The following is a 19068-nucleotide window of genomic DNA, read 5'->3' on the forward strand; positions in this document are numbered from 1 at the left end:
CACCCGGCTTCTACTCAATGAAGTCCTGCAACAGGTTTGAATGTTTCAATGAGATTCCCTTCACTTTTAAATTATGTGGGGCCCAGTCTGTTTAATTTCTCCTTGTAAAACAATTTTCATGACATCCCTAGCCTAATCCAAGGAATCAATCCCGTGAATCTGTTAGAAGAATGTTCTTCTATGGCAGGGTGACCTGACCTGTATATAATATTCCAGATTGGTATTACCTGGCGTTATACCAAAAGTTCCCCACGTAAATAATATACGACCTTTGCAGGCCTCTTTATTTACACTGTGCCCTATATTACCACTACGATTTCAGAGTTAATGTGCAACATTTACCGATGTATGCAGATGGTGCCAAGCATATATTCAGCTGGAGGCCTGTTCTGTGTGTGACAGGGAGGAATGGGGCTTATTTTGTGGGTTGTTTGTTGCTTGTTTTGTTCAGCTTCCTGGGCATGCTATTTTGCCACTAGAATGTGTGGTGACATTTGTGGGCTGCCCTGGCACATCCATAGGTGCGTTGGTTGTTAATACAAACAATGATTTCACTGTAGGTTTTGGTGTACACATGACAAATAAACAAATCTTGTTCTTACTCCTGAGAGCAGCCAAATGCTGGGTTATGAGATGAATATTCCAGAAGCAGAAGTTCAAATCTCACCATGGGTGTGTAGAGTTTACAATCATTATATTAAATAATATTGAAATAAAAAATACTATAATCAGTGATGATGAAATGTCAGATCATCATTGAAATGTAACTGATACACTGATATTCTTCATTGAAGAAAATCTACTATCCTTGCCAAGTCTGGCCCTTTTCAACCTCGCCAACATGAAATAAGCCAGTAAGTCACTTTATTTCACGGCAATCAAATGTGGGTGATGAGTGTTGTACTAGCCAGTGCAGTTTCATCCAGCATGTCCCAATAAATGTTATGCTCTTGGAGATGCCACCTTGTTAATTATATTTACCTGTCTCCGGATATTTTCTCTGTATCATGGCACAACATATTGTGCGCTGAATTTGTTCTTTTTCTACCCCTCTTTAGATTGGATTACTGTTGCCAATGATCTTCTTAGCAAGTGCCATATCAATCGGAGGGTGGCAAAGCTCTGTGAATGTGACGCAAGCATGTTTGTTGCACTTTATGAAGCTATTCTCGGTGAAAAGGTCCCAGGTGAGTGAGCCCATGAATGATGATTAGCATTAAATAAATTTGGCTCTGTACTGAAGTAATTTTAGGGGTTTGGCATACTGCACGACAATGAGCAAATCTGTATATATCCATTTACTCTATTACAGATTACATTGCTACCCCCAAAAGCCAAGAAGATGATGCCCATAATGTACAAGCTGTGATAGATTCATTGGCTTTGGATTACTTGCAAATCAGTTTGTCTCACATAACCGGTCAGTAATAAATGAAGCAACTTTATGTATTCATTTTCAAAGTGAATGCTTCAGTTGGATGTAGAAATGTTCAGGATTTATAACACTAGTGGCAACACTAAAACTACTGTAAGGTTCTGAAGGAATGTTGAGAACTGACATGTTTTCTTGTATATATAGATGTAACATGGGTGGAGATGCATCTCTACCAAAGGAGGTGCAAGGCACTCCTCCCCTCCGCTAGCTTGCAGGTCACTGTTCGGCGAAGTGTAGCACTTGCTTAGCCTGATCAGGATCATGTGAACCCATGGGAGCAGGCGGTGGATATTTGTATGAGCAGCTGATGCATATCTCATAAAGCATGGCACATAACGAACGATTGGGATGATAATAACAATTTAACTTGAGCGTGAAACTGAAAAGTAACCTTTGTACATTAATCTGATTAATGCTTTCCCCTCACTTACCCAGGAGAGAATATTATTCAGAATAACAAAGAAAGTATCCGCAATCTGTTGGAAATATTTGATGGTTTACTGGAATATCTCACAGAACAGATAAGTGAGGCATCCTCGCAGCCTGGTAAGTAATAAACATGAGATTCTACAGATGTTGGAAATCCAGAGCAACACACACACACAAAATGCTGGTAGAACCCAGCTGGTCGGGTAGCATCTAAAGAGAGGAGTAAACAGATTCCATAGATTCAGCCTGACCCACTGAGTTCCTCCAGCATATTGTGTGTGTTGCACAGTAAATAATTTTCTTATTTTTAATAGAAGGCGAGCAGGGCAACTTACTTCGTAGTCTGAGTAATCTATTTGTGGGTTGGGGGTACGGGAAGGAAACTCAATTCAGTCATGGCAATCACCCCTGTCTCCAACATGACTACAAAAGAAACAAAAGTGTGAACTTAACCTACTGATATAAATTTTGAGTGTTTTTCCTCATTTGGAAAGTAACAAATTGTGATCCTGATGTTTTAATGTCTGGTGAAATAGGTCTGCTTATGTTGTTTTGGATCCCTCTTTTAAAAGTTGGCACTTACAAATGCTTGTAAATTTCAGAATCAGGTTTAATATTACAGACATACATGTTGCAAAAATTGTTTTGTGGCAATAGTACAGTACAATATATAAAAAAAATCTAAAAAAATACATTAGGAAATACTGCATATATAAAAATAAATAGGTAGTGCAAAAATAGTGAGGTAGTGTTCACATCTAACTTCTTTGTTTATAGTCATAGCCATACTTTATTGATCCTGGGGGAAATTGGTTTTTGTTACAGTTGCACCGTAAATAATTAAGTAGTAATAAAAGCATAAATAATTGAGTAGTAATATGTAAATTATGCCAGGAAATTATGAAGTAAGTCCAGGACCAGCCTATTGGCTCAGGGTGTCTGACCCTCCAAGGGAGGAGTTGTAAAGTTTGATAGCCACAGGCAGGAATGACTTCCTATGACGCTCTGTGTTGCATCTCGGTGGAATGAGTCTCTAGCTGAATGTACTCCTGTGCCCAACCAGTACATTATGTAGTGGATGAGACATTGTCCAAGATGGCATGCAACTTGGACAGCATCCTCTTTTCAGACACCACCGTCAGAGAGTCCAGTTCCATCCCCACAACATCACTGGCCTTACGAATGAGTTTGTTGATTCTGTTGGTGTCTGCTACCCTCAGCCTGCTGCCCCAGCACACAACAGCAAACATGATCGCACTGGCCACCACAGACTCGTAGAACATCCTCAGCATCGTCCGACAGATGTTAAAGGACCTCAGTCTCCTCAGGAAATAGAGACGGCTCTGACCCTTCTTGTAGACCGCCTCAGTGTTCTTTGACCAGTCCAGTTTATTGTCAATTTGTATCCCCAGGTATTTGTAATCCTCCACCACGTCCACACTGACCCCCTGGATGGAAACAGGGGTCACTAGTGCCTGATATGGGTATCACTTGCAAAGCTCATTATTGTCCTTGGGAAGGGAATAGTGATCCTCCTTCTAGGAAAAGTGTTCTGACAATGCCATTTTTGTAACAAAATTCCAGGATATAGATCTATAGATGATACCAGAACAAGAATTATATTTCCAAATCCGAATGGTGGAGAATCTACATGTAGTGGAATTTCCACCTACAACTCTTATCCTTGGTGTTATAGATCATGAGTCTAAGGGATGCCATGCTATTCTTAATGGTTTGGGTTGCATCATTTGGATTCATATATTGGGCTTAGCTATAGAAGAAAAAAGTGGGTGCTGATAGGAAGGAGGTCTGTAACCAGTGGAGTTCCTTAACAATTGGTGCTGGAACTTTTATTGTTTATGATATAAATGAATTGGACAAAACTGTTGGTGGGATGACACAAAACTTGGAGTTGTGTAGAGTGAAGAAATTGTCAAAGCATTCAGCAGGGCATAGACCAGTTAAAACTGTGGACAGAGAAATGGTAAACAGACTTTAATTCTGACAAGTGTAAGGTGTGGCTCTTTAGGATGTCAAATGTAAGAGGAAAGTTTGTGGAAAATGGTGGGGAATTTGGGAGCATTGATATACAGAGGAATCTTGAGGTACAAGTCCATAGCTCTCTAAAAGTGTCCACACAGGTAGTATGGCATTTTTCTCTTCATTGGTCAGCATGCTGGGTATAAAAGTTGCAGCTGTTCATAGTAATTCATAGTAATTAGTTGATCTACTGGCATCTTTGGGAATTGGAACTGGATTATTATTATTGCATGTACTGAGATGCATTGAAAAGTTGCAAACTTTGGCTAGGCCACATTTGGAATATTGTATGCAGTTTTGGCTGCCACTTTTACAGGAGGGATGTGTGGGGAATCTTTAGAGAGGGTGCAGAAGAGGTTCACTGGATATTGGCTGGACTAGAGAATATTTGCTGTAAGGAGAGATTGGACCGACTGGGATTGTCAGAGGCTGAAGTATGTAAAATATATGAGCAGCATAGTTCGAATAGTTGGTCTTCATTCCAGGTGGAAATGTCAAATATTAGGGCATCACTTTATGATGAGAGGGGCAAGATTTAAATGATATTTATGTGACAAGTCTTTTTACACGGAATGGTAGGCACCTGGAACATGCTTCTAGGGGAGCTGGTGGTAGCAGATACAATAGCAATTGTTAAGAGTCATTTAGACAGACACATGGATAGTCAGGGAATTGAGTGATACAGACTACATGGTGTCAGATGTGCAATTTAAACAATTATCATGGTTGGTACAGATGTGTCAGGCTAAAGGATCCATTACTGTGGTGAGCTGTTCTAGTAGTGTCGTCACTCGCATCGAGTATGATGTTCTCTTAAGGCAAGGGTTCCCAACCCTTTTTATGCCATGGAGTCTTACTATTACCATGGACCCTAGGTTGGGAACCCCTGTCCTAACTGGTTGTCTATTGGTGTGTCCTCGGGTGTCTGTAGAGGCCGATCTGGGATCCACATACTCAGGTGCAGTGTAGCCAAGAGTGAATGGTGACTGTAGTTGTTCAGTCCTTCCTATCACAGCTGCCATTTGGTCTCTGCAGCTCAGTGGAGGTCAAATTCATGCAGTGCAGCTCCCTCTTGTACAGATTTCCTGCAGGTCTATCTACTGAGTGCAATGTCTTCCCAGTTCTTGGATGTAATATTGAATTTCTTCAGGCTGATTTTGATGTTGTCTTTGAAACATTTCCTTTGTCCACTTATGAATACACCATGATGTCCATATTAATATGGAAAAAATGGGATACTTTCCGAAGGTTTGGCTGAGACTCCTGGGAATAGTTTAGAGCATAAGCACTGGTGTAACCAATAAGAATTAAATGTTCTTTTTCTATGCTAAACATTTTATCTAATGTGATATCATACTTTGCCAGGCAACATTTTGTAATGAGAAGCACCATAGTAGATCAAATGCAGTATCAATCCAGATGTAACCTTTTCTGAATAATAGGATATTTTTATTTCCATTTCAACCTTCTGTAAACCCATCTTTTGATTGTGTCAATCTAAGATTAAGAGTAAAATTAGCTTTATTGTCATATGTCTATCAGAGCATTCAATTAAAGCAGCGTTAATATTATTAATCATATTTTTAAACAGATGATCCTGACCTCCTATCCAGTGAAGCAATATCTGTAATTAGAGGTGTACTTCAAGAGGAGCTAGGAGCCTCACATAAAGAAAATTTACCTGGAACAGGAGACCACTTGTCAAAAGAGTTGAGTTCATTTTCTGGATGTATGGAGTTTTTTCCTGTAATCAAAGATGCATTGAATCACTTCCGTAAGGCAAGCACCAAGAAACTATGTAGACATAATAGATTTAATGGCATTATTTGAAGGGGAGATCGGTGTTCTTTCTGTTAGATGTTGCTATATCAGCTAGCATCAATCTCAGACTTTGGAACATTTTCCAATGAAAGGATGTCCAGGGTCTGTGGAGGGGAATATTTTGACTTAATGACCTAAAAGTAGATCAGTACCTACTATATCACAATATACATTCACTGTATGATGAGTTTGCAAGGCCTTGTTTACTACACAGGAAGCCTAGCACAAAGGATTGGAGATGGTTCATGGGGGGGGGGGGAGTGGCTAATTGGGTTGGCATCATGATTAAGTGGGAAAGTGGTTGGTTGGCAAGGGCTGCAAGTAATTTCAAATTTGGTAGGCTGTCTCAATGTAATAGTTGAGAAAAAGACTATAATTTCAAGTGAACAAAAACTCATACTCTTCATAATGACACAAAATGTAGCAATTCAGCCCATTGAGGACCATGCTGGCTTTCAAAGGAACAATGATATTATCCTATTTTTCCCCTTGTTCTTTATACCCCTGAAATTTATCCTTTCACACATGAGGATCAACGTCTCCTTTTGATTCTTTGTCCTTGTTAATTGGTTAATCTGCTGGCATCTTTGGAAATTGGAAGTGGTTTATTATTATTGCATGTATGGAGATACACTGAAAAGTTTCAATCTGGGTACCAACCAGGTAAATGGTTCCACTATTATAGTAGTGAATTAATCTTCTAGCATGTATTTGGTAGAAATTGATGCACATAATAGAAACCCATATGGTCATGGGAAGAACATGCAGACTTCACGTGGAAATAACCCATGGTTGCTGCTGAATCCAGGTTCAAGGACCAAGGAGGCACTAGCACTAATTGCCTAGTCACTGTGTTGTCCGTGGTTAAGCCTGTATGAGGTTGGGAATGTGATCTAGATTGTCCTTTTAATTTAAGATTCATAATTGTTTGTTCTGCTAATAAGAAATATTGTTTGTAACTGGTCTAGCTCATCATCTTCAGTTCCTACGTGGGATGGAGGTGGATCTGAATCCACTAATGAACTCATTCGACTTGGTGAATCTGCTTGTACATATAGCCACAGAGTGGGTACAGGTAAATATTGCATCATTTTCTCAATAAGAGTCCTGTTGAATAATTGTACTATCTCTCCTGTGTACTTTATATTAGAGACTCCTTTTAGAAATGGAACATAGAAAATTACACCACATTATAGGTCCTTCAGTCCATGATGTTCTGCCAACTCTAAAATCAATGTAACCCTTCCCATAAGATATAGGAGCAGAATTAGGCCATTCAGCTCATCAAGTCTGCTCCTATGGTATTCCCTGGTATCATGGTATTCCTTCTCATTAAACCCTCCATATTTTTTATCTATGTTTCATGCACTTACCACTGAGTGTTTATATTAAAAAAAAAACTCCTCTCTCTGACACCTCCCCCTCCCCCAAACTTTCCTCCAATCATCTTAAAATTATGTCCTCTCTTATTAGCTATTTCTGCCCTGGAAAAAAGGTACTGTCTGTTCACTCAATCTGTGCTTCTTAACATCTTAAATACCTCTAACAAGTCACCTCTTATCATCCCTCACTCCAAAGAGAAAAGCCAAAGTTTGCTCAACTTATCCTCATAAGATATGCTGTCTAGTCCAGACAGCACCCTGGTAAATCTGTGCACTCTCTTTAAAGCTTCCACATCCTTCGTATGATGAGGATCAGAACTGAACACAAGTGTGTTCTAACCAGAGTTTTGTAGAGCTGCAGCACTACCTTGGAGCTGTTGAACTCAATTCCCCAACTACTGAAATCCAACACGCCATATCTTGCCACCCTATAATCTTGTGTGGCAATTTTAAGGATCTATGGGTGTGGATCCCTCCGTTCCTCCACACTGCTAAGAATCAACCCTGTTCTGTGCCTTCCAAAGTGAATCACTTCACACTTTTCCAGACTGGATGAGCAATTTCTCTTTTTTTTATTTGTTGGAGCCTCAAATATAATCAAAGTTTTACAAAGTCTTGACTTTGTTATTTTCAAAAATAAAATTTGCTTATTGTTTTTGTTTTGAGACCTACCTGAAATTCGATGGAGTAGTGGCCAGCAACCAGAAAAACAGTTGAAACTGGAGACCGGAAGGGAAAATGGGATTTGCTCGTTTCCTGCTGGCTCTGTCGTTCGACACGATGCTAATCAGGAAGAAATTCTGAAATCGGGAAGTAAGCATCAAAATTATCTTTGTTCAGAAACAAGTACGGTCCTAAGGGGTAGGTAGATAGATGGATAGACATTATTGATCCCGAGGGAAATTGGGTTTCGTTACAGCTGCACCAACCAAGAATAGAGCATAACTATAGCAATACAAAAACCACAATCAAACAACAATATGCAAACTATGCCAGATGGAAATGAGGTTGGGAATGTGATCTAGATTGTCCTTTTAATTTAAGATTCATAATTTCCATCTGACCCTCCATGGGAGGAGCTGCAAAGTTCGATGGGTAGTTTGATTTTTTTAGTTTTTGTTATGGAGCTCCTTTGTCTATGTGGAATGTGCTATAATTATTTATGCCCAGGAGATTGTGGAGCTGAATCCCAAGGTTCCAACCATAAAGTTGCCTTAGGAATTTTTCCACTGTACAGACTGACTATTTGTTTTTAATGCAAAATGAAGACCTCTTCTTTGCAAAAACAAAAGAATTACAAACAAGATGCTGGAGGAACTCAGCAGGTCAGGCAGCATCTATGGAAAGCAATAAAGAGTCGATGTTTTGGGCTGACAGCCTTTCCATGGATGCTGCCTGACCTGCTGAGTTCCTGCAGCATTTTGTGTCTATTAGTCTGGATTTCCAGCATCTGCAGAATCTCAAGTGTTAAAGAGTTACAGATATTGGGCATCTGGAAAACAAAAATGTCAGGCAACTTGTACGGCCAAGAAAACCAAGTTAAATGTTTTGAGCCAAGATCTTTTGTCAAAGCTAGAAAAAACAGTACCATAACCATTTTGTGTAAGTATAAACAAATGTGGATTTGGGTGTGTATAAATGGACCTGGTGAAGTTGGGGAAATCGAAGGTCTTGCTATGGCAATTAAATATGTAGCACACAATGCCTCATAAATTTTCCAGCTCCAGTGAAGGATCATTTGTCTCTCCACAGATACTGCTTTGTTTGTTGAGTATTTCTAGCCATTTCTGTTTTTATTGTGGATGGAAGTGCTGAATAAACTAAACCTGTTCATCCAGTTTAAATCTAGTCAGTTAAGTTCAGACATTGACAATGAATCGGGTACCAGTATCGAAAGCATTGAGTCAGATTGCACACAAGTTACCTGTCTCTATTTTGTTATTAAAATAATATGTAAATATTTATTTCCTCTTTGATTTAAATCAGCTTATTTAGTATTTTACATCTGTAATGAAGTCATAGCCTCCAGACCTAGCTTACACTTAGCAAATCAGAATAAGTATCAGTGTAATCATTCAGGAATGTAGCAATATTCTGTTTTTAAGTAATACTTCAGGTGGTAACTTATCAGATGGCCATTAAGAGGAAGTTTGTTATTACAGAAATCCAATGTTTTTGTCAATATTTTTTCAGTTTTTTGTATCAAAATAGTCAGACAATGGCTTCACTGTTAATATACATCTCTAATCATATGATGGGCAAACCATCTGATTTGTCAGACTCATCCCAGCCAAAAGGATCAACTTAAGATATAGCTGCTTCCTTGTTCTCTGTTCATAATCCCATTTGGTCCCAATATTTGAAGTGCTTACCCAATTACAAGAATAGTTTCTACTTTAATACTGTGCAATGATCTCCAAGCTCCCCTAGTTTGAACGTATCTGGGCAATCTTGTAGTGGGGTTTTGGGATCCATTGCCAGTGACACTTCCTTCATTTTCCTTATACCTCACTAGGAAAGTTGTGTGTCATCATAACTAGATAATTATTAATTACTGAACACACACAAAATGCTGGAGGAACTCAGCAGGTCAGGCAGTATCGAAGGAGAGAAATAAACAGTCAATGCTTCATGCTGAGACCCTTCATGAGGATTGTGTTAATTACTGAGTGTTTGCTTGTTTGGTTCTCTGCCACTGTAAATTACTACAGTACTTGGAGGTTTTCAAAAACAATACATTTCTTTCACTACCTGATTTGAATTGACCAATTATACACTTTCTCCTTTGAAATTGCACTGCTTATTCCTCAGCTATTTGACCATGTTAAGGAGATGATTGGCTTATTCGTTCACAACTGTTTCTTTTGAACCATTCTCAACCTGCAATTCAGTAATCTGCTGAACTGCAAGGGTACAGCAACAACTGGTTGATGCCCTGACATAATAAAATCCTAACCAATGTGTTGGGGAGCTCTGATGGGTGAGCTTGAAGCATCTGTTTAATGTTTTTTATTGATATTACTGTTGTGAACTTGTATGTTTGGGTGAGGCAAGAGGGAACTATAGTACCAGGCTGGTTGCCAGAGTTTCTCATTGCCAAAACCCTCTTATGAAGACCTGGCTTAAAATACTGATGACTGTAGTGAGCCTGGTACAGGGCATGCCCTTGGATGTTTAGATTAGAGAGAAACTTCCATAAGTCAGTATTGGTGATAAAGCTTTGCTACAGCTTGCTGTCCCTTTGAGCATTAGAACTAAAATAATTACTAGATATCAAACAAGCATCATCCCACAAATTAAACAAAAATGAAGATGTTCATCCTATATGTGATGAAGACATTTTTGATATCTTGAACTTCACTATCATTTACACTGCAATTTTTGGTAGTGGAAGACTGATTTATAAGGGGCAGGGTGTACTGTGTTGTAGGGTTACCTTCTTGCAAATTATGGCATGAAGATCAAAAACAAATTGCCATGCCTCGCGATACTACAATAAATTATATAGCACTGCATCAATATCTTATTAAAAGAGGAAAAAAAATACTGTTTTTCCATACAGAAGAGTCTCCAGCTATCTTGCCTCCTGCAACTCATTCCACTGGACCAAACACTAATGCGCTGCAGCTTGGGGAACCTATTCGGCCTGCTATTCCTTTGCAGTCCCCGTACCACCCCGCCAAGTACAAGTGTCCAGTCCAAGGGGCGAAGTTGCTCAGTTCTCAGCCCAGCTCCCATTCTGTGAACACGGTTATGGTCAATCCAGAAGGTCGTATTGATTCCCAGAGAAAAAGTCCAATCCTTGCCAAAGGACCAAAAGTGGAATCAGCATCTAAAGGACATAATGTGAGTAGGCTGGAAACATTTAATGTTTTTTTAAAAAATCTATGTAAATCATGATATTTGAAACCCATGTTTACAGAGCCTGTATTGAGCTTCATCTCCCTTGCATATCCTGAAACATTTGTGCTTCCTTTGTAGACATCTGACAACTGAATGTTCAGAGTAGTCATCCCAACTTGTGCACCTATCATAATGGCACAAATAAAGAATAAATAAGATTAGGGTTTAAAATAGAAGCAAAAAACAGCAAATCTCTTGCCATAAAAGTAAGCCTGTAAAATGCTTTCAATTGTTGAAATATTGACAATCTGAGAATGGAAAGGGTAAGAAGCAACAAACATTGAAGTTAGCATTGGTGATCGGCAAACATCTAACAAAGCTGGGAGCTGTCAGATGTACAGCTTGAGTGGATGGTCTTTTACATATACAATAAAGTGCAGGTAACCTACAGAAGTAAACAATTACCATATTGGAAAGCTGGAAAATTACTTGGTGAATGTGGCATCATTTTATTGAATGGAAGAAAGGTCAACATTTCAGGTCAATGACCTTTCATCAGAATAAAAGAAACTCAGAAACAACTTTAGAATGTGAAGAGTGGAGGAGTAGAGAACAGGTGAGAGCCAAATTTGTGATTGTCATAAATGAAGAGATTTGAATGCAAGGATGAAGATAGTACAAATGGGAAAAGTAACCCAGACCCCAGAGGTGGTTTTCTCTTTCTCAATGACAAGAATTTAGATATTATCTGTCATACTTTCACCCCTTTTTTTGCCTATGTGTTTCTCACCTCTAATTCTGGCCCTTTTTGATTTTGCTGAAGTTAGATGAAATAAATGAACCTAGAGAGGTGACAGCAATCCATGCAAACAGGGGAGATAAATTTACAAAGATTATTTTTGTTACAATATTGTAAAGAAGTTGAATTCATTGCAGTGTGACTCATTGTCTTTACAATGTGCATGTAGGTGCAATATAAGCAGAGGGTGTTTTAGACTTCTGGGAAATGGAGGGTTTTTAATTAATCGACAGCATGTAAAGTGGTTGGGTAGCTCTATGGATGAAAATTGAAAAATGATGCATATTCATCATTTTTTTAGTTAATAACTTTGCTGCAATTTTAAAAATAATCTCCTTTTTTAATTAAGTCATTTTTAGATGACCTCTCTTTTCCCTTCAAGTTCTTTATTTCAAATTGCTCTGTTCTTAAGGTTTCAGAGAGAAGTGAAAAATGTTCTACAAACAAGTCACTATCAAGTTTCCCCTTGGGTGAGAATGTTGTTTATTACTTCACCCCCATGGGTTTACAAATGGATTGTGTAAAGGGAATTATTCCAGTTTTTACCTCGACTTTAGTTTACAAAGTATTAGGTTTTCTTTTGTGTGACTTAAACAAAAAAACTTCAAGTAATGTGAATCAGTGATAGAAAAAGGCTGGAATTTGTGCCTGTCAATCAATGTCTTTGAATAATAAATATGTTAGTGTTCTGGATGTGGACCCTTCACAGATTCTTCTAAGGGCTCAAGTTGAAAAATATAAATTTGCAGAATGTGAGAATCTGGAATAAAAACAAGTTGTTGGAAATACTCAGCAGTCAGGCAGCGACCTTGGAGCGGGTAACACAGTTTTCATTTCTGATTACTTTTCAACTAATAATGGATCATCAATAAATATTCACAGCGCTTTTTTTTCTTACAAAGAAATAATTCGGCCCCAAATCCATTTTACGTTTGCTTTTGCCTCCTTTCCTCTGACATCTCTGCAAACTTGTCTTAATTGAGTCTACACCCGGTTTCCTAACTTTATGAAGTATTAACTTTATTACCTTAATTTATGATGCTGGCATTCTTTTTACAGTATTTTAAGTTATTTTATTCCAGCTCTTTAATAATCCTCCTTTTGTCTTTACTATTGCTAATAAATGTAAAATTATGACTTCTACATAGTGACCTACTTGTCACAAGAAATGTCAAAACCCTTCACTTTGAATGCCTCAATTCTATCAATATTCCAGTGGCACCTCACTTGTTCTACTCTAATGGGAGAACAATGCTGTCTTTTTAAATATTTCAATATAACTGATTTCCTTCCTGGTGAATCCCTGTACTCCCTGAGACTTTTGTCGTTTTCTAATGGGCAGTGTTTAGAACTTCACACAGTACTCCAGGTCTTACCAGAGTATGATTTCTTTTCTTCTTCTTCTTCTTCTTCTTCTTCTTCTTCTTGCTACATTGTTTCTAATATCCCTATTTGTAAAGTCAGGTAGTCCACATTCTTTTCGTAATTCCATCTTTAAAGATAAGTTCATGTGTGGTCATAGTTGCCTCCCTTGTGACTTCAGTTTTGTGTGGAGATGTTTAACAGAGTGGGGATAGGTTACTGGCATGATGTTTTGATTTACATCTGCAATTTTTGTATGCCTCAGCAGAACCAAAAATAATTGGAAAAAATTCAGCACTTCGTTTTTTTTTTCGGACTTTTGCATTGGACAATTTAAACAGATTATCTACTCCCACAGCTTCATGAGCTAGTCCTCCACTTACGAGCTTATGCTCCCAGAAACAATCTGTGTATATTCCAAAGATAATCATGTTTAATAGGTTTCCTCCCTTATTCTGGGATCTAGATGTATCTGTTTTGGCTGGTAATATACAACCAGAGTGTGGAATAGTGCTGTGGGATAGTCTGAAGTAATGCACAATTACATTTAATATATATTTTGAACTCCTTTTTGGAAAAAGCACATTTTGTATAAATGTTTATTAACTTTTTTTTGTTAGGTTCCTTAAAGGAAAGTGCACTACAGGAGTTGCAAGCTGCAGGAGAGGTTTCAAAGAGGAGCTCTGAGTTGCAGTACATGACAGGAACTAATGCAGCAGTTAGTATTGCATCATCTTACATTTCAGAGCCTTTAGTTTTTGTGTATAATGTTATTAAATATGTTTGTGGATTTGCAACACAGTTTAGAAGCTTGAATTCATTTAGTACGACTTTCATGATAGAAAGCAAATCTGGGAAGGTAAGTACAACTCACTGATGCATTCCTAGTTTAAGAGTACAGTACTGAATTCTTGAATGAACTCTGTGGACTCCTATACTGTCATAGTGAGGCCCAACATTAGTTGAAGGAACAGCACCTCACTACAGCCTCTGGAATCAATATTAAACTCTACAACTCTGGGTAATTTGATTTATCAGTCACCCATCTGTAATATTAGTTCATCCTTCTTTTTCCTCTTTCCCTTACTGGGAATGGACGACGTGCACAGCTTCACTTACTGTGCCTGTCCTCCTGCTCTGTACGTCACTACTCCACATTCTTTTGTCCATGTTCTCACCCTCTAACTGCTTCCATGACACCTTGACCAAATAACCTTGTTTATATCTCATCCCCATGATCATCTCAGTTTCACCCTCCCTGGGACATCTCTTGCTCTACCTGTAGGCTCTCTAAGTCATGGAATCGTAGAGTACCACAGCACAGAAACAGGCCCTTCGGCTCCTCTAGTCCATGCTGAACTATGAGGGGTGATTGATAAGTTTGTGGCCTAAGGTAAAAGGAATCAATTTTAGAAAACCTAGCAGAATTATTTTTCAACATAGCCCCTCCTACATTTACACACTTAGTCCAGCGGTTGTGGAGCATATGGATCTTGGACCTCCAGAAAGTGTCCACAGCAGGGATGATTGATAAGTTCATGGCCTAAGGTAGAAGGAGATGAGTTATACAGCTCTGGTTACATGCACGTGCAGTTCAGCTCTTTGAATGATTGAGGTAGAAGGAGATGAGTTATTAACCTCAAACGTTCTGCATAATCACTCACAGAGTTGACCTGCACGTGCATGTAACAAGAGCTGTATAACTCATCTCCTTCTACCTTAGGCCACGAACTTATCTAGCACCCCTGCTGTGGACACTTTCTGGAGGTCCAAGATACGTATGCTCCACGACCGCTGGACTAAGTGTGTAAATGTAGGAGGGGACTATGTTAAAAAATAATGTGCTAGGTTTTCTAAAATTGACTACTTCTACCTTAGGCCACAAACTTATCAATTACCCCTCATATTATGCTGCCTAGTCCCATTGACCTGCACCTGGACCATAGCCCTCCATACCCTTCATATCTATGTACCTATCCAAATTTATCTTAAATGTTGAAATCGATCCTGCATCCACCACTTCCACTGGCAGCTCATTCCACACCCTCACCCACCACCCTCTGAGTGAAGGAGTTCCCCCACCCCTCATGTTCCCCTTAACCATTTCACCTTTATCCTTAACTCGTGACCTCTAGTTCTATTCTCATCAAACCTCTGTGGAGAAAGCCTGTTCACTTTTACCCTAATTATACCTCTTCATAGTGTCCTTTTTACGTCTCCAACCTGAAACATTAACTATATTTCTTCCTACAAGTGCAGTCTGACCTGCTGAGTAATTCCACTATTTTCTACTTTTGTTTTAGACTTCCATCATCTATAATGTAGTTACTCTGATGCATTATCATTTTGGTGTTTGTTTTTCTGTGTCCTCATCTTGAAGAAACAACAAAGAAGGAAAATTACGTTGAATAAGTGGGATTGATGTTTGAGCTACAAGTAGACAAAGGTACAAGCCAGGGCAGTGGAATTAGTGAAAGGAATTTTCTTTTTGGGGACGGAACTGGATAAGCAAGATCCCATATGTGTAAAGGTTCAATGCTGTTGAATTGTAGTGTGTCAAGATAATCGAGTCACATTGCAGTAAAAGGGCTTCTAAATGGAGTGAGGGACTACGAAGGGAAGATTTTATGAATTTTAAGAGATAACTCTATGTTTAAAGGAGCATGGGGTATTGGAAGTCAGAAACAAAAAATATGTAACCTTTCATAATTGACCTGTGTGGATTTGGTGTTCACATTGTGATTGTTCTGCATGGGAGAGACTTCCATTACATGTTTAATTCTCCATTCCACACCCATTTTCTCTGCTTGTTACTATTTCAAACACTGAGCTACACCAGTCCTGTTTTCAGTTAGGCATTCGGAATCCACCATACTTCCGGACAGTGGCTGTCAGTAATGTTTCTAATATACCAATTAAAGTCTACAATAGATCCATGTTTCTTGTTCTATTATTATTATTATTATTTATTTCTGATTTCTGTCATATCAGACATTTACTTCCTCTCTGCTTGTTTAAACAGTGAACCATCCCAGCTTAAATGAAACAAATGATAGAGATATTTGGCAGGTCAGGCAGCATCTGCAGAGAGAGAGAGAGAGAACATATCCAGATGATCTTTCATCAGAGAGATGGCAAGAACGATTGGAATATCTGCAATAGCATGGATTATCAATGATTATCAAGGTGACACATATACTGCTGCTGTCCAAGGGCGTGATGAGTGCTTGTTGGTCAGTGCTGGTGTGCACATCATCAATAGCATTTAGACAGGTAGGGAGTAGAGGGTATTAGATCATGTGAAGATGGAACTAATTGAATTTGGCATCATCATTGGCATGAACATTGTGGGGTGAAGGGCCTGTTCTATGCGATTTCTCGTTCAGCACCATCTGCCTGAAACTTGACAATGAGTTGAAGAGCTCTGACCTAGCTACATTCCCTCAGTTGAAAGCTATTTAATATGTGTTAAAATGCAGGAAGCGTAGCAGTTAGCATAATGAAATTATAGCACCAGCAACTCTCGTTCAATTTCTGCTGCTGTCTGCAAAGAGTTTGCACGTTCCCCCTGTAACCATGTGGGTTTCCTTTGGGTACTGTTGTTTCCTACCACCTTCCAAAGGCATACAGGTTAGTAGGTTAATTGGTCACATGGGTGTAACTGGGTGGTGTGGGCTTGTTGGGCAGGAAAGGCCTGTTACTCTAAGGGCTGTATCTCTAGATAAAAATAAATAAATAAACAACAGACCAGCAAAAATACTGGATGCTATTCAGAGATATCTTTGTTTTGTGTTGCAGAATTCTGTCAGTGTTCAGAAGCGAGTTGCATTCCAAACAGAACCAGATATCAGAATGTTGACTTTGCAGAGTAAAACTGATCAATGGGATCAGCTGTTGGAGGAAGAAGAGGTGACAAGCCAATGGGAGGATTTGGCCGCACGAGGCTCCAGCCGGAATGACATTAGCAATGAAGAAAATTCCTTTTCAATGTATGTTGATTAGTTAAAGTATTTTAAAACATTGAACAGTACAGCATGATGTTGTGCTGACCTTTTAACCTACTCAACATCAATTTAACCCTCTCCTCCTGCATAGCTTTCCATTTTTATATAGTTCATGTGCCCTATTGAAGAGTTTCTTAAAATGTCCCTAATGTATCTGCCTCTACCATCACCTCTGGCAGAGTGTTCCATACACTCACCATTCTCTGAGTTAATTTTAAAAAACTTCTTTTTACCAACATCTTCCCATGCTTTCCTCCAATCACCTTAAAATTATGCCCCCTGGTATTAGCTATTTTTTAGAATGTACTGCAGAATATCTGGTAATATAAAAAATACTTACGTTACATAACCTCAAACCTATAAATGTACTTGAGGATTTATTGATGTGTGGTCATAGTTGTAATACAAGAAAACAGTCAATTTACATCCAATGTCCTTCATACAATAACTCATACCTGAAGATCTGTTTTGGCAAAGTTAGTTAAGGAGGACTTAGTGGTCAGGATGCCTGGAGAACTAACTTGGGTTTCAAAGGATAGTCCAATAGGATCATTGTTATTGTGAGAGTGAGCAGATGGCAAACGGATTACTGTATGACATAGAGCCTAAGAGATCCTTATTTCCAACCTGCCTAGAAGCTTTGACATTATCAAACTGATCACTTTGGCTTTCTTCTATGTGCATGCTAGACTCCAAGCTAATTGTTTAAAATACAAGGGTTATTTTATGAACTTTGACCAGTTTTTGCATAGAAATGTATAGCACATCTTGTAGAGATCTACCAATTGCAATACTTGAAATTACTGCATTTTAGGTGCTGGTTGGAATCATTAAGACCATTCTAGACCATCGTGGCTCCACTTTTAAATGCTTCAATGACAATGATGCTTGTAAATTGTTCTTTGACTCAAGTCTTCATCTGAAACTTATAATCAATAAATCACCTGTTCTCTGAAGTTATTGCCAGGTAACTTGCCCCAGTAAAAAAAGTAAATGTAGGAAGATCAGTTTGGCGTACAACTAGTCAGAATAATTTCTAGAAGGTCATGGGCCAAGGCTGAGAGAGGGCTTTCAACCTGATTAGAATAGAATTTCTGAAAGTGCAGACTTTTCAGTGGTTTTATCTCAAATGTGGTCATAGAACCATAGGGCAGGCGGTGGTGTAGAAGTTTGTGTAATGCTTTACAGTGCCAGCAACCCAGATTCAATTCTGCTGCTGTCTGTAAGGAGTTTCGACATTTTCCCCATGACCATGTGGGTTTCCTCCAGGTGCCACATTCCAAAGACATACGGGTAGGGATGCTACATTGATGGTAGAAGCATAGTGACACTTGCAGGATCCCCCCCAGCACAGTCCTCGGACTGTGTCATTTGTTGACACAAACAACACATTTCACTGTATGTTTCAATTGTACATGTGACAAATAAAGCTAATCTCTTTATCTTTACCCAAAACAAATTAACACATTTGAGAAATGGGAGATGTATTGTTTAAATAGTTAAAGTTTAATTTAGATTTTTAAAGAAAAGTATTAAAATTGCTTTTTCAGATAAAGTCAAACTGTTTGAGTCTCCAAGGTTGATAAAGACTCAAAGAATAACAAGCAGCTTCCACCATTGAACTGAACATTATGGGTCATTATTTTTAGCATTATAAATAAGGAGGTCATTATTTGCTGCTTGTTTGCTGGCAAAATTAACAAAAGCTATGCTGTTAGTAAATTATAGATTTTGTGGCAACAAACTTAATAGATATTTTTAGGCAAGTATTTGTGGCTTAAATAAAACTAGTTTTATAATAGCACCTCTTCAAAATGATTTGGATTGTCAGACCAGTTCTCCCTAAAGTAAAATGACACTCCTGTAGATTAGTGTGTTGTCTGATGCTGGTAGTGTAACTCTTCCTCGGTACTGCACTCAGTACCAGCCGGGATTTTGCTATGAAGTGAGGTT

The 19068-nt window shown here is 38.7% G+C and overlaps 1 protein-coding gene across 2 annotated transcripts in view; it reads left to right on the forward strand.

The window, feature by feature from the left end:
* The window catches only part of LOC134336406 (centrosomal protein of 95 kDa-like), a 58891-nt gene that overhangs the window by 7919 nt on the left and 31904 nt on the right, over nt 1–19068 (forward strand). For both annotated transcript variants that reach the window (XM_063030596.1, XM_063030597.1), the window contains exons 2-11: nt 1059–1187; nt 1313–1420; nt 1871–1981; nt 5496–5613; nt 6694–6800; nt 7774–7920; nt 10670–10953; nt 12162–12219; nt 13732–13829; nt 16910–17100. In XM_063030596.1, the coding sequence (XP_062886666.1) occupies nt 1059–1187; nt 1313–1420; nt 1871–1981; nt 5496–5613; nt 6694–6800; nt 7774–7920; nt 10670–10953; nt 12162–12219; nt 13732–13829; nt 16910–17100 (1351 nt within the window). The remainder of the gene's footprint in view (nt 1–1058; nt 1188–1312; nt 1421–1870; nt 1982–5495; nt 5614–6693; nt 6801–7773; nt 7921–10669; nt 10954–12161; nt 12220–13731; nt 13830–16909; nt 17101–19068) is intronic.

The sequence above is a fragment of the Mobula hypostoma genome, chromosome 22 (genome assembly GCF_963921235.1).
Source record: "Mobula hypostoma chromosome 22, sMobHyp1.1, whole genome shotgun sequence".
NCBI lineage: Eukaryota > Metazoa > Chordata > Chondrichthyes > Myliobatiformes > Myliobatidae > Mobula > Mobula hypostoma.